Source organism: Rousettus aegyptiacus, unplaced genomic scaffold (assembly GCF_014176215.1).
Source record: "Rousettus aegyptiacus isolate mRouAeg1 unplaced genomic scaffold, mRouAeg1.p scaffold_m13_p_1, whole genome shotgun sequence".
Lineage (NCBI taxonomy): Eukaryota > Metazoa > Chordata > Mammalia > Chiroptera > Pteropodidae > Rousettus > Rousettus aegyptiacus.
Genome location: NW_023416284.1, coordinates 37632286 through 37648497, shown reverse-complemented (window position 1 = coordinate 37648497; position 16212 = coordinate 37632286). Strand labels below are relative to the sequence as shown.

General features: G+C 39.5%; 1 protein-coding gene across 5 annotated transcripts in view; it reads left to right on the top strand.

Annotated features, from left to right (window-relative positions):
* Positions 1-16212, top strand: part of FYB2 (FYN binding protein 2) — a 94936-nt gene that overhangs the window by 35111 nt on the left and 43613 nt on the right. For 3 of the 5 annotated variants that reach the window (XR_004955102.1, XM_016159918.2, XM_036234456.1), the window contains exons 3-4: positions 2740-2913; positions 4661-4694. Coding sequence is in view for 4 of the 5 variants with exons in the window: in XM_016159918.2 (XP_016015404.2) it covers positions 2740-2913; positions 4661-4694 (208 nt within the window). In the remaining variant the exon portion in view is untranslated. The remainder of the gene's footprint in view (positions 1-2739; positions 2914-4660; positions 4695-16212) is intronic. The other 2 variants (XM_036234459.1, XM_036234463.1) reach the window with 2 other exon arrangements.

Sequence of the window (16212 nt, the reverse complement as noted above, 5' to 3'; positions counted from 1 at the left end):
TCTTGATAAACAGCGCAACCATCCTTCTGGTCGCTCAGGCCAAAACCTAGGAGCCCTGCTCTCTTCTTCTCCACCTTTCATTCTTTGAATCCAATCGATCAACAAGCTCTTGCTTCTACCACCAGATTTCATTCTGAATCCCTTCATTTCTGTCCATTTCTACTCTTTGCCCATGTCCATGCCACTGTCTTCTCTCACCTGGATCACTATAATGGCCCAACTGCTCTTCTGGCTTCCATACACTTGCCCTTTTCTAGTCTATTCTCCTCCTAGCAGGCACAGTGATCCTCTAAAGCATAAGTCGTATCGCATCAGTCTCCTGCTCAAGTTCAACTCCAGCCATCTTAAAGTGCTCATGTGATTTGGTCCTTGCTTACCTTTGTTACACTCTGCTCTCTCCCCACATTGGCCTTCTCATCGTTGCTGAGATATACCAAGCTGGTTCCACCCCAGGGCCTTTGCATTTGCCGATCCCTCTGCCTGGAATACATTTCCCCCAGGTCTTTGATATCTCACTCTCTCATTTTATCAAAGTCTCTCTGAGTGTCACCTCCTGTGAGTTGACCTTGTGTATAACTCTATCTAAAATAGCCACCCCACCCCTATCACTCTATATTCTTATGTTACTTTGGTTTTCTTCAAATCAGTTGTCCTTAAATGGTATATATTTGTTTGTTTGCCTCAGTACAACATAAGTTACATGAGAATAAAAACCATCTTCTTAATAACCATTTCCCCAGCACCTAGAAGAATAAGGCCAGGTTCTGTGGGTCCTCAAAATGTGTGTATTGAATGATTAAATGAATGGATAGATGGCATGAATGAATGATCTCCTGCTTACAATCCTATGTGGTTTTCCTTTGCACTAAGAATAGCATCTAAATTACTGCTTTTTTTGTGACTCTGCTTATGTGTCTGACTTAACCTCCTGCCTCTCTCACCCTGGCTCATTAGTCCATAGTCAACATACTGGATTTCTTGCTGTTTCTTGAATAAACTTTATGACTCTGACTTTATGACTTTAATATTATTGTTTCCTAGTCCTAGAAAACTCTTTTCTTTGACTTCGTTTAGGTTTATTTAGGTCTAAGGTAAATGATACTTTCCCTGAAGACCATTACTCACCATCAAGAGTTTGCACTCTTTTATATTATCCTGTTTTATTTCCTTTATAGAACTAGTAGGATTCTGTAATTATCTAGCTAGTTCATTTGTTTATATGTTTATCATCAGTTTCCTATTAGAATGAAAATTTTTGCAGGCCAGACTGCATCTGTTCTTGTTCTTAACTCTGTACCCAGCCCCTAGAACCATGCTGGGAGTATAGTAAGTAACTAGTGAAGAATGAAGAGATGGGAAGGAATAGAGAATGAATGGAAGTAAGGATAAATGGGAAGAAAGAAGGATGGATGGATTATCTACCTGGTGGAGCTGTTGAGAGGATTAAATGAGATAACTCATGTTAGCCACTAAGCATAGTCCCTGGCAAAAATTAGAAGCCCAATTAGTAAGTGATCATTCATTTTCATTATGTCTTTAATTTAATAAAGACAAATTACTGACGTTGGGACTTAAAGCCTAAGAAGAGGAGAACTTTGGCCCTTTGGGATGGGAGAACAAGAAGGAAGTCCCCCTCCCTTCTTGCATTGGTTAGCAGGGCTGTAAGAAAGTCACACTGGGGTATGTGGGAAACACTAGCCAACTTTAGTTTTATCATGTGGTCAACCATTATATTATGTAAACCGAAAATTAGGGCACTTTGGTAATGTATGATTTTATGCTATTTTCAGTGTAAGAGTCAGATATGATTTTCATACATAATATTGGAACTTTTTTTTTGCGGTTTGGCTTATTAGTGCAGAAGGATACAATATAAAAATAGAGACTGTCCCGGAAGGACTCAAAATCCACAGGTGCCCATGTACCAAAGTGAGCCTTGAAGCCTGTCCTAGGCCAAGCCCTGGAAATTAGAGATCCATTCATACTCCTCTTTATAGCACCCATGTTATTTGCCCATCATAAGTGGGCAAATAACATTCAGGGAATAGTCACTGTCCATTTACTGTGAAGCAGACCCTCTGCTTGATGCTGGGAGATCAGTATGGCCCAGTGTTGCCCACAAGGAGCCTATATTCAGTGTGAAAATAGACTCACCCTTCTAATATATCCCGCTGGAGAGGTGTTAACAGTGTGTGATGGGGATATAAAACAGAGTGGTTGATTCTGTCCTTGATTTCTGGTAGAAATCAAGAAAAGCTTTCTAGAGGAGGTATCGTAGGAGTAAGGCCGTAAGGAGGGAAAGTTGGGCAAGAGAGAAGTGAGGGAACAGCATTCTAGAACCGGGAATGGCATGACCAAAATCTTGGGTAAAAATGCCTTTTTAAAGCTTTTAAAATCAAATCTGGAGAACTGAGAAGTCAGTGGTGTGAGCAAAAGATGTTTGGGCTTCAGGTCGAGAAAGTAAGATGGTAAAATATTTGAAAAGAATCCAGAAATGTCAATTAAGGCCATGTGCTGTTTAAATGCCAGAGAAGGGAGTGAATGTATGTCATGCTGAGGAAATTGGGCTTCATTCTTTCTGAGCAGCAGGATGGTGATGAGATCAGGTTTGCATTTTGATCTGGACCCTCAGGCTATGGGGTGGAGAGTAGATTGGAGGAGAGTGAGACTAAGGCAAGGAAACTGGTCAGTTTCACCTGCTAAGCCATGAAATGGAAATAATAATAACCTACATTTTAGATTATTTGTGCTCAGAAAAACAGCCAGATGTCAAGCATCACCAACTTGCCAAAACGAAGCCACTGCCTTCCATGGATTCCCTGGGTCCTCCTCCTGCAAAGCCACCGAAGCCCCCAGCTGTGAACCTCCAGGCCTTCCAGAGGCAGGCGGGTGTTCCCAAGACCCACAAGGAAGGTAAAGAAATGCACGGGGCCCCGCACGCAGCCAGCCAACCAGCAGGAGTCACGGCCCCAGCGCCTGTATCACCCAGTCACCTCCCTCTCTGCTTCAGTTCCCAGGTGACAATTCTGAACTGCTTTCACATGGGGCTGGACATCCATCACTGCTTATTCTCGCATGGAGGCCATGGCAGCTTGCCTGTGAAATGACAAATCTGTGGGACTTGGCCTCTTATCGCTGCTGAGCCAGCCGGCTTCCCCTGAGAGCATTGCATTTGATCACTGGGAATCTGTCCAAGAGGAAGAAAACGAAAGGAGCAGGGCAGGGAGGCAGAGAGCTTTTGTGTTTCCTATAAAGCTTGTGTTGTCAACAGATCTGGTGCAGTAGAAGAGGGGGAGGGAGTGAAAAGGGAGGAAGTCGGTGTGAACTTGGCCTGCAATACACGAGGGTCCCTCAGGGCTCTGTGATCTGCCTTCAATTAAATGAAGGACTCCCACCCCTGTCCCCCATGGTTCTTTCCAGGAACGGGAGCTTTCTTGGAAGCCATTTTTTCTGTGCTATTGTGTCTTCCTCCGCTATGTAAAGAAATACCTACTCATCCCCTTTCTACCCCCACTACGCTCTGATCCTGTTGGCATTTTAAACACCTTTGCTTCTGTTTGCTTTAATGAAACATGAGGTGAACATACACTGTAAAGTGATATACAGTGCTGTGCTAACATTTGTTTTACTGTGACCATGAGTGCCAGCAGACGGTACACTAGGAGAGCCCAATCTTAGTTCATTGATTGATTGTTCATTTGACTGCTTTAATTCCGTGGTTCTCAAACTTTAGCATGCATCAAAATCTTGTTAAAATACCAATTGCTGGACCCCAATTCCAGAGTTTCTGATTCAGTTAATCTGAATTGGAGGGCTGAGAATTTGCCTTTTTACAAGTTCTCAGGAGATTCTGCTGGTCCAGGGACCACTTTGAAAACAGTTGCTATAAGTCATCTTAAGTCGTATCCTAAAAGAGAATTCTATGTAATGATCACTTCAGTAGCATATTTACTAAAATGGGAAAATTCTATACAGAGAAATAGAGCTCTTATAAGTATGCTTTAATAACATGGCCACCTTCATATCAGAGAAGGCAAAGTATGTTTTTTATAAACATGAAATATTTTAGGCCATCTCTCTAAAAGGGAAGAGGGTTTTCAGAAAACATAGAACAAAGTATTAAATGTTTTGTAATAAGACAGGCTTTGTAAATCCCAGCTTCCCCACTCACTAGTATTTAAATGGGGCATATTATTCACTGAGCCTCGTTGTCCTTGCCTGTAAATATGGATGATGATAACACTCGACTCATAGGATTATTGTGAGGATAAATGAATGAGATGAGGCATAGAAAGACAAAACTTGCTGACACACCAGCAAATGCTCAATAAATGAATGTTATTGTTATTTTAAGCATGCGTCACGTAGTTACACTCTCTTTGCCAGGCCCTGTGATAGACACGAGAGATTGAGAGAGACCCAACAGAAGTGCTGGGGCTCCAGGAGGTCAACGTACGCATGATTAAGCACCATGAAGTGTGGGCAAGGGTTGCAATGCAGGACAGGGCCCTCTGGGTGCCAGGAGGAGGGGAGGTTTGGGGCGCAGGTAAGTTGCCATTCCACATTTTTTCCCCAGGGGTCAGGTCATTGCGCAAACTTGATTAGCTTTAATCAAGCTGCTGCTAAAGGCTCTTTTTCATTCTGCCTTTTACTGTTGCAGCAGCTGTGGAAGAGGATTACCTGCCTCCAGAGAGGTGAGTACCTATTTTTGATTTTTTGGTTTTTATTTTATTTTATGATTAGTTTCAAGTACACAGCACATTAGTTAGACATTTATATAGTTTATGAAACTGTTTCTTAATCATGCAGGAGTGTGGCCCACTAACGAGGCTGCCGAGCCTGCCCAAGACCAGTGAATAAGTACAGGCCACATGTCGGGATTTCTCAGAAGGGTCCCAGAAAGAGCAGATTTATAAGTGCCAAACCGCAACTTTTGTTTTAGGTGAGAGATTAAATAAACTGCATTTAACAGCCGTGCTGATGTTAAGTTCCAAAGATGATCCTCTGAGGTACTTTTATTTATTGTACAATCGGGGTCAGTAAATTGAAACATTAGCTTTCATACTAATAAATGGAATTAGAGGCTACAGAATGCCGAGGGCAGCTGGCGTGGCGTTAGGAACTGGTAATGAGACAAAGGACCTTCTATTTTAGGTGTGCTCATTCTAAGAATTTTACTGTGAATGTACCAGCTCATTAATTCCCTCAATCTATTGAGCCCTTTGATGTGTGTCATACATGGCTGCTTTATACAGATTCCTCATTTTATCTTCTCGAGAAGGCTGCAAAGTTGCTGCCGCTGTCCTCATTTTATAGCTAAGACACTCAGACTCAGAAAGTTTGCCACTTGCACAGCTCTGATTCTAACTCAGGTATGCACAAACTAATTTTTTTTAACTGAGAAATAATTGACATATGACATCGTGTAAGTTTGAGGTGCACAACCTGTTGGTTTGATACATTTATATATTGCAATACGGTTACTACAGTAGCCTTGGCTAACGCCTCTATCACCTCACATAGTTATTATTTTGTGTGTGTGTGTTGAAAACAGTTAAGATCTAGTCTCTTAGCAACTTTGAAGTTTATAATATTTTTTTTTTACTATAATTACTATGTTTTACATTAGATCTCCAGGACTTATTTATATACTAGTTGCAAGTTTGTACCGCTCAAAAAACATCTCCAATACCCCCAGCCCCTGGTAATGATCATTCTGTTCTCTGTTTTTAGAACTGAGTTTTTTTTTTTTTAAATCCACATATAAGTGATATCATACAGTATTTGTCTTTGTTTGACTTACCTCACAACATAATGTCCTCAAGGTCTACCCATGTTTTTGCAAATGGCAGGATTTCCTTCTTTCTTGTGGCTGAATAATATTCCATTGTAAATATATACCACATCTCTTTTATCCATTCATCTGTCAGTGGACATTTAAGTCGTTTCCATATCTCGGCTGTTGTAAATAATGTTGCAATTACATGCATGTGGATATCTCTGCAATCCTGATTTAATCTCCTATGGATATATACTCAGAAGTAGGATTGTTACATCATATGATAGTTCAATTTTTAAGTTTTTGAGGAACCACCATACTGTTTTCCATAATAATTGTACTAATAGGTATGCCCAAACTATTCTGACTATATCACTGCAGCACCCTCACAAAGATGTTGTTCTCAACAAGGTCAGTCCAAGGACAACTAGACATAAAACAAGTAATCATATTATTCATTCATAAATATTTATAGTAGTAATATGCATTAAGTTTCGTAACAGAGAAAGGTACAAGATTCAGAGGTTGCAAAAATGCAACAGTGATCACTTTTCCTTAGAGAATCAGGGAAGCCCATATGAGTTACCTATTGCTACAGTAATACAACATAATAAACAACAACAAACATCAACTGTATTCAACTTGAGAGTGGGTTCAGCTGGTCTGACCTCTGCTGGTATTACTCACATTAGTGGACTATGCGAGCAGTTCTGCTCATCTTGATTGGGGTTGCTTCTGTGTCTAGGGGTCGGATTGCATTTGACTGACCTAGCATTGCCTTGGCTGGGATGACTGGGGCAACCTGACTTAGCACCATCCATCTCATCCTGCAGTAGGTTAACTGAGGAATGGTTTCTTAATGGTCAGAGCAGACAAGCCCAATTGCACAAACTTTTAAAGCCCTCGCTGTATCACATTTGCTAACATCCTGTTGGTCAAAGCAAGTCACATGGCCAAACTGAGTCAGAATGGGGTGGGGGCACTGAAATTTTACATGGCAAAGTGCAAGGTTCCAGGAAGACGTGAAGAATAAGAATGTTAATATAATAATAAAATATAATGATAATATAATAAAACTAGCACCAAAGAGGAAACATTTGAAATGAGTAATGAGGGTCCACATTTGCTGGATAACATAGATAACACTATAGGCAGAGGCAGGAAGTGCGAGGTAACACATCTTATTTCGCAAACTAAAAATAGTTAAGTGGAGTTAGAGTATAGAAAGTATAGCAAGAAATGGAAAGAATTGGGATTGTTAAGGTAGGCCAGAACCCAATCAAAGAGGATTTTGTACATCAAGGAATAGATAAGGCAACCAACCGTGTTCAACAAGGAACCGGCCATATGGTTCTAGACACAATTCATTTTAATCCAAGCCTTACCACTTAAACACCTATGTAACCTTGGACAAATGCCTTAACCTCTGCAAACCTCAGTTTCTTCTTATGTAAAATGAGATATTTATAGTGCCTAACTCATACAATTATGGTGAAGGTTAAATGAAATAAGTGTTTAGTGCAATGCCCCACATCTACAAAGCTTGCATAGTTATTAAATAACGTCCTACCAAACACAGGAATCCATACTGAGAATTTTAGTCTCCAAAAATCCTTTGATGGGGAGCTCATTACCTAGAGAATCCAGTGTTTTTCTTTGCTGGGGCAGGTTTTATTCATTTAACACATTTATTGAGAATCTACTCTTATGTACATTGAGAATAGAGAAATGTATAAAGTAGACAAAAAATCTTGTATGTATTCACGTGTGTGCACACACATTTGTTTGTTTGTTCAAACGTCCTTGAAATTGAGCTGGAAAAAGATGACCTTCCTACCCTAGACTCCCAACCATTTGGGATCTACTAGGATAGATTGTCTTTACCCCTTCCTTACATGACAGCTTTTAAAATAACTAAGCACTACATTCTTTTCTAAACTAAAACTGTTGTTTTTGACTATTATTCACAAAACAGGAGTCTTTGCGTTTTAGCTATGTGTGTATGGATGCTATATATATATTTTAATCACCCTGTTAGGAAACCAGTGCATTTACAACAGCCACTCGTTTCTGAGTGTCCTCATACTGTATATTAAATATGAGAAGTGGTGTTGTGTAATGGAACAAGTAAAGGTCTGAAATCAGATCAGCATAGGTTCACACCCCTCCTCTGTACCTTAGAGAAGTCTTAACTGATCAGCGTTTTGATAGACACATCTGTAAAATGGACACAATAATATTTACTTCGCTGATTACCATGAAGACTAAATGAGAGAAATTGTATAAAGCATGGAGTACTCAGAAGACGTTCAATGAGCCTTAGTTGCTTCAACCCTTGGCGTCCACATCTCTTATCTCTGGATTATTAATATCTCATTAGCTTCCAACAGTGAAATGACTCCCTGGAGACTATTCTTTGCCATCACGCTTTCATGTGAACCCAGCTGGCTGGCATCTCTCTTGAACAGCAATCCTTATTTCTGTGAGCAAAGCAGGTTAGTCCCAGGGCAGCAATCAGTACCTGGTTTCTGTCAGTCCTTAGCAGAGTTGGCTAATATTTTATTCATTAGCTCTAAATATGGCTTTTCTCCCATTAAGAAGTGTCAGAGGGTAGTCCTGACTCAGGAAATCTCAGTAACTAGACACTAAGGAAGGGAGAAGCTCTTTATTTCACTAGTAGAAAAGATTCAGACAGCACCATGTTTTTCAGATGAAGGGCTGTGGGTGGATCTCAGGAGTGTACCATTTTCTCTCCCAAACTTTTTAATTTTGTGTTTTCATTGATGATAGTCTTTAAAATATAATATAAGCCTATTTTGAATCTTCTGGATGACTACTTTCAACCTAATACTGTGGAACATGCTTTTGTTATTTGTGTTTTTGATATCTCTACCCCATGCAGACTGGGAAACAAACGCCTCCTGGAGTTGGGCAGATTATGGGACTGGGTAGAGGGCCCATGTTAGACAACTGGGAAGAGCAGATGCTGTGGAAATGGGGAGTGAATGCCTTACCTAGGGCATTCAAGTAAAACAACGATGATAAAAGAACACTGTGGCCAAACAAAACATATCTTATTTGAATGGTGATAGCTGCTATAAAGAAAAAACTCCTTTAAATATTAGGATCATAACTGGTGAAGTATTGGATGTTTAAGAAAGTCCTCTCTGAGATGGTGACATTTGAGTCAAGACCTGAATGATGAGGACCCTGTCATGGAAGGTCTAAGAGAAGAACTTTCCAGGGAGGGGCAATGACTGTGCAAAGTCTCAAGAGAGAACATCCTCCCCACATTTAAAGATTCAGAGAGGGGGCAAGAAGCATGACTACAGCATAGTGTGCCAGGGGAATGCTGGTAGGACTCTTGCGAGCTATGAAATGAATTTGGATTTTGCTCTAAATGCATTGGGAGGTCATAGGAGAATTTTAAGCCAACGGTGACATGAGCTGGCATTTATTTTGTAAAGATCATCCTAAATGCTGTATAAATAATACCTTTCGTGAAGAAACATGGGACAAGAGGAGGACAGCCAAGGGAGCCACTACAACAACATAACAATTATAATAGCATTAAAATATAGCAATCCACACTTACATATTGTCTAAGTACATATATGATTCTATTTATGGAAGTCTTAAATGGATGAAATCATCCCATTTTGTAGATGAGGAAACTGAATTACAGAAGCGAAATAACTTGATGGGCACAAGGTGGTAGAAATGGAGATAAAGAAATTCATGGACTCAAACTATATCATTGAGGCAAGCCAGCAATTGCTGGATTAGCTGTGGGGAGTGAGATGTGAGAGGAAGATAGGAATCTAGGACCACTTCCAGGTGATTTGCTTTTTCTATCGTTGTTGATATGAACACATGTGGAGCACTTGGCACATCATCAGTGCTCAGTACAAGACTGATTCTTCCTGAAAGTTTTTTGTGATTGCTTTCTACTTAATAAAACAAAAGAAGTATGTCATTGTGCTTTTGTGCGCATAAGATCAGAATCTCTAAAGACGAGTCTAAATTGTTTGCAACTACAGTGCTCCTTTTGAATGGCTGTGTTTTAGGTAATTAGGATTGGTGTAGAACTGCTCTGACTGAGCAACAGCCAAGCAGGCTCCTGTATAATATCTGTGAGGTGAAAGTGGGCCCCAATATCTCAGTGTACTAAATTGGATGGCTATGGGGCATGAATGAAGAGCAGGAATTTTAAGCCTGTGCATTATAAAGTTTTAGTCCCAGAACATTCAGGTGGCTTCAGCTTAAGCCTCTTTAATAATTTCTTATTATCCCTTTTTAATTGGGCTTCAGGGATACAACAAGGACACTGTTTGGCCTGCCTTTCACAAGGTAGGAGCCAGGGATTTTACTTACGGTTTTTCTTTTCTTTTTTTTTTTTCTTTCTTTTTTCATGTTTCCAAGTATTCCTCCTTTTAAAAAAACGTTACCTAAAGATTCTATTTTTTGAGCACTGTCCAAAGATAACGCCTTGTGCTCTATACTTTATCTAGTCTACTCTCTCATTTCAAAACTCACAGTTACAACTATCCCATGAAGTAAGTGGACTCTCCGACCATAGGGCCAGGTTAAGTCATCCAGGATGGTGCAACTGGACCAGCAGTTCCAGGGTCTGGCCAGGTGAGCCTAGATGCAGAGCACAGCCTCCCAACCACCACTCAAGCTGCCTTATTGCAGATTCCCATGGTATCTTCATCTAAGGCAAAAGAAGGGAAGGTTTAACAGACTCACGGCCTGCTCTACAAACTGAGCCTGGACATTGTCCAGGCCAGTGTTCTCGAACATCTGCCTTAGGATTTTATTTTCTGTCTGCAGAAAGATCTGTGTAAGGGAGGCTGGCCAGGGTAGAGCCAAAGTATGAAAGCATTTGGAGCCAAGCCTTGGTTTCTCTCTTTAGTGGCATTCAAATGATAAGCTGGAAAAAGTCATGATTTATGAAGAAATTAGACAATCACAAGTTGCAGACTTGGAGTCTGTTTTTGTACATAGAAAGAAAGGTACAAAGAAAAGTTAATGAAAACTAATCTTTGAGTATAGCCATGTGTGGAGAATTGCTCAACCCTTTACATCTGTCAGACTCATTTTAGCCCCAGGAGCATCTTTGAAGGGCAAAATTAATATTTCTAGTTTGTAGATAAGAAACCAAGGTCTCAATGACATTTCATGACTTTCTCTAAAGTGCAAGATAATACAGAGCTTATCAAGGATGTGAACTCAGGACTGTATGTTTATAAAGATTTTCAGCTACACTATTATCTCAGAATTTTTCCAACATGAAGGATCTGGGGGGAGATCTATGAGACTGTAAGCTCTATAAGGGAAGGAATTGCCTGTCTTTTTTACCTTTGTTTCCCCAGGAAGTTGACATGAAAATAATAATTCTTTAATGACTAGGTAAGTGATAGACTATGGGAGTAACAGATAAACAGATTGATGGGGAGAAGAATGGACAGATAGAATGATATTACCTTCCATGAACTTTTATATAAAGAAAACATTCTAAGAATCTGCTATCTTTATTTTATATTAATTTGCATATGTAATGTAGCCTTCTAATATTAAACAAAGCTAAGTAATTAGTATAATCTGAGCTCTTCGTTTGGCCTTGTATATTATGTAAAGACTGTCGCAATATAAAGATATGAACTCAGATGAATTTCCTCTTTCCTCTGCTCTTTTTCAGTCTAGCTTCCAGCAAGTAACAGTCTACCAAGAAGCTTGTCATTATTTTAGCCCTCATGAAGGGCACTTTCCTGTCTTCATCCTCTTGTGTGGACTCAATACACTTTGAATTCAATGTTTATTTAATCAGACTAATCATTGAGCACTTCACCTCTGTTTTATCTTTAGAATAAAATTGAAAAATAGCAAACTCTTTACCAGAGCCAAGGTCTTTCACGTTCTGACCCCTCTTTATCTCTACTCTTTACTCTTCTCCTCACCCCCTCTCTCCGTCAGTCATTGTCTTCAGCCCACTGACTGTCATTTTGTCTTCTCCTTAAACACAACAAGCATTTTACTGAGCAGAAATATTTGCTTTATCCTGTGTATAGGATGGTCTTCTCCCAGATCTTCACCTGATAAGCTCTTTCTCATCATTACCATTCATTCATTTATTCATTTATACAATGAACATTTATTGAGCCCGAAGTATGTGCCAGACATTGTTCTAGGTACTGGCAATGCAACAGAAAACAAAACGAACCCTCTATCTTAGTGGAACACACATTTTAGTTGGGAAGAAAGGCAAGTTACCAAATAATGATATGATGTAAAGTAGTGATAGATGCTTAAATGTCAGATAGATGCTCCCTGACTATAGCTCATGTTTCCTCTCCCAAGCTACCATCTAGTCCATATTTAAGCATGCTCTATTCTCCCATTAATAAATATTAATGCTTCAAAGGATAACATTTATTCTAGTTATTCTACTTATTCTTGAGCTCAAAGACCTTGTCTATTATTTGTTTTTATGGTGTAGAGCAGTCCTTGGTGCAGAAGAGAAGCGCAATGAAAAAAAAAATGATGTAATATTATCTATCTGTCCATCTAAGAGTTAGTAGCATTTCTGTGAGTATTACAGGAGAATGCAGACAGCTAAGAGCCTATAATGTGCCAGGAACTGTGTTAGTCACTGGAACTCAGCAGTGAGTGATATAAAGGATCCCAGATCAAGAGATACAAAATTAAACTAATAAAAAAAAAGATATAATTTTTAAAAGTAAAACAAGTATTAAGAGGGATATAAAGCAGAGGATTGTGGGAAATAGAAGTAGCTGAGAGGAAGGTTATTTGGAAAAGGGAGCAGGAAAAGGACTTTCTTGAAGGCAACATCTAAGGTAAGACCTGATGGTTGAGAAGGAGCTGGCCATACAGAAGATATTTCAGACAGCAGGAATGGCATTCACGAAGTCCTCAAGGTAGGAGAGAACATGATATGATATCCTTGCAGAACAGAAAGGAGGCCAGTGTGGTTAGACTGTAATAAGGGAGGAAGAGAATGGTAGGAGTATGGAGGTTGCTAGGAGATAGGTGATAAAGATGAGGTGCTTGATGGCTTTGTTGTCATCTGTTTTTAATTATAAACCATAGGAAGAGGAGAGTCTCCTCTGGAGAGTCTTAAGGAGAATTGTGACAAGATCTAAATTATCTTTTAAAAATCGTCTTGGCTGCTATGTGGAGAATGGGTTATAGAAGGACCAGAGAGAATGACACTTAATTTGTATTTTAAAGACTAGGTCGTTTTATGAAGAGCATATTGGTAGTGAGGATATTACAGGCAAAAGAACCACACAGACAGAAGCACAGAGGCAGGAAACGTGCACAGGTAGGGTGTGGGTGGGGTGGTGTAACATAATAAGAGTTCAGACTATGTTGGCTAAATAATACAATAGACTTTGCTTGAGATTCAATCATATATAGTCAGTTTTTGTTATTTTCCAGTCTTGGGTGTATTTCACCTCCCTGTCTAAATTATAAATGTTTTGAAAGCAGGGAATCTAATAGTTCTTTCTTACCAGCTACATAACTGTAATTTATTTAAATTGAATGACATAGCAATAATCGAAAATTAGAAGATCCAGGGAGCATGTTATAAAAGGTTAAGAGCATAGGATTTTGGGTCAGATGGCCTTGGATTCATACTTGAAGCTCCACACACTAGCTGTGTGATCTTGGAAAAGTTATGTAATATCTCTGAGCCTCCCATTTCCTCACATGGGAAATGGTGAAATCGAAAATCCTACTTCCTAGAATTGCTGTCAGGGTTGAGATAAATATCTATAATTCCACAAAGTGCCCAGCAGTGTCATAAATACTTGATGGATAGCAGCGATTTGTCGGATGTTGGTAGTAGCCGGATTTGTCTGTGACGAGGTCAAGTGCAGCAGCTGAGAGTCAGGACACAGGACTCCCAGTAAAGCCTGCCACTAGCTCAGAGGGTGACCTTGCCTCCCTCTTCTATAAAGCAAATGGGGTTAGATTTTATGATACCTCAAATCAGGCACCCTGAAATTTTAAATGCAGATATTTCAAAAGTCGACCTTAATGATGCAAGTAAGGGCTTGAGGTCATTTTGTTTCATGCCACAGAAGTTGCTACTGGATTATTAAGAATCTGCTTTAGTGGTTGTCTTAGAAGTCAAATGCTTTCAGAGCCATTCCTAAGGTCATCAATGTCTTCGCCAATTTCACCTTAACCTCTAAATGTGGATTACATAATGCCGTTCTCATTTTATAGGTAATAATGTTAGGCCCAGAGAAGGCTAGTGACTTCCCCATCACATTTTTCCTCTATAAATAACTGACATATAGAAGAATTGATCTGTGAAACTATAGGATCAGCCTAATCAAGTTTTGAAAAATATCACCCAAAACCCACTTGTAAGCTTCTTGACCTTCACCATCATCCTGTGCTTCATTATTTTCATTTCACAGTTTCCCCTGGGTTCGAGAGTGACCTATAATTCAGAGGAACACAGCAACCAACTAGGAATCGAAAAGCCTGGTTTCCAGACCCATTCTACTACTTAACAAGTCTTGGGCAAGTTGCCGAAGCAGTCCAAGGCTGTTTCCTCATCTGTGAAATGCCTCAGGGTGCCACCTAGAGGATTAAATGGGATAATGTAGACAGCATTAACACTAACCTCGTTTGTTCAAAGAGTGAACTTTATTTGGTCGTGGTAACAGTTAGGGTTCTTCAGAGAAACAGAGGAGATATATGTATATATTTTATTATATGTAATGCATATTATATATATAATAATTATTTATTAGTTATTAATTATGAGGAATTGGCTCACATGATTATGGAGATCAAGTACCACGATCTGCCATCTGCTGACTGGAAACCCAGGAAAGTCACTGTTGTTATTCGGTCTAGGTCCAAAGGCTGAGAACTAGGGAGGTGATGACATAAATCCCAGTCCAAGGGCCAGAGAAGATGAGATAAGATGTCCCAGTTCAACAGGCAGGAAGAAAGCAAATTTCTCCTTCCTTACCTTTTGTTTTATTCAAGCCCTCAACAGTTTGCAGGATGCCCACCCACACTGGAGAGGGCCATGGAAAGTCCTGATTCCACTGATTGAAATGCTCATCTCATCCAAAAACACTCTCATAGGCACACCCAGAAATAATGTTTAATCTGGATGCCCCTTGGCCAGTCAAATTGACACATAAAATTAACCTTCACAGTCCTCATAGTTTTACAGCCCTTTATTAAAACAATCGAGTTATAAATTCATGAGTAAAAAAACCAACCCTAGTGCCCAAGGCAAAGTAACATTGGTGGCATTGTTTTTTGTTTTTGTTGTCGAAGTAGAAGCAGTAAGGTTATGAAATATGTGGTAGTAGAGTTGGGCTATATACACATACATGTATGTATACATATCAGTATATATGTGCATGTGAATGCATATGTATATGATACCTATTTATCAAGCATATAACATGTATCATAAATAAATATGGTGTATCATATATAAGGATATCTGTGTCCAAACATAGATGCGTGTGTATTGTGTAAAACTGGAGAAAGTAGAACTAGTGTTAGTAGTAGAAGTGCAAGTGGTTGAACTAAGGAATGGTAGAAGTAGAAGTGGAAATAGTTGTAAAAGTAGTAGTGGAAGTAGTGGTAATGGTAGTAGAAAACACTGCCAAGCATGTCACTAAACATAGCAATATTTATGGCAAGGAAGAAGAAGTCCAGTTACTCATCCGAGGTCACAGCCAGGTGAAGCTGAGGTTGAGTCCCATACCTGTCTTTCCAAAGCTGTGCTCCCTTATAACCATTCTGCCCGACTGCTTCATTTATTCTTCAATTTAGCAATCATTTAATATGTAGAAGGTGGAAACTTTAACAGCTTGTGAGAGAAAAACATCCTTTAATTTTGGGGTGTATTATTTGTGTATTATTGTGAACCTCGCACAAATATATTTTGAGATCCATTTTTGATAGCATGGATGTCATTTTTAAAAGTTTAAGCATCAAGAGAAAGGTTTCTTAGGGTGAAGATCTGTGGGGAGAGTAGTCTTGCAAGAATTATTTATTGGAAATAGGCATTTGCCCAGTTTAGGACTTTGAGTAATTGAAACATATGATGGTCTCAGACTCCCTTGTCACCAGGAACTTGTAGAATGTCACACAGAGCAACTCTTGGCTAAGCTACTCCTGTTCTTCTTGTCTCCAAAATGTGTTGCCCATTGAAATAAATGGAAGCAGCAAGGTTGTCAACCTAGGTCCACCTTCCTAGTAAAACAAATATAAAATTACATCTATAAGTCTCAATCTTAATGCAAGCCTTTAGGTTTTCCAGAACTGTCTTGCAGTGAAAGTTTTTGACTCAGCCTCATGTAAAGTGGTGCAGGAGAGGCTGGGAAATAAAACATACCCATCAAGCATTTCCCACATGTTCACTC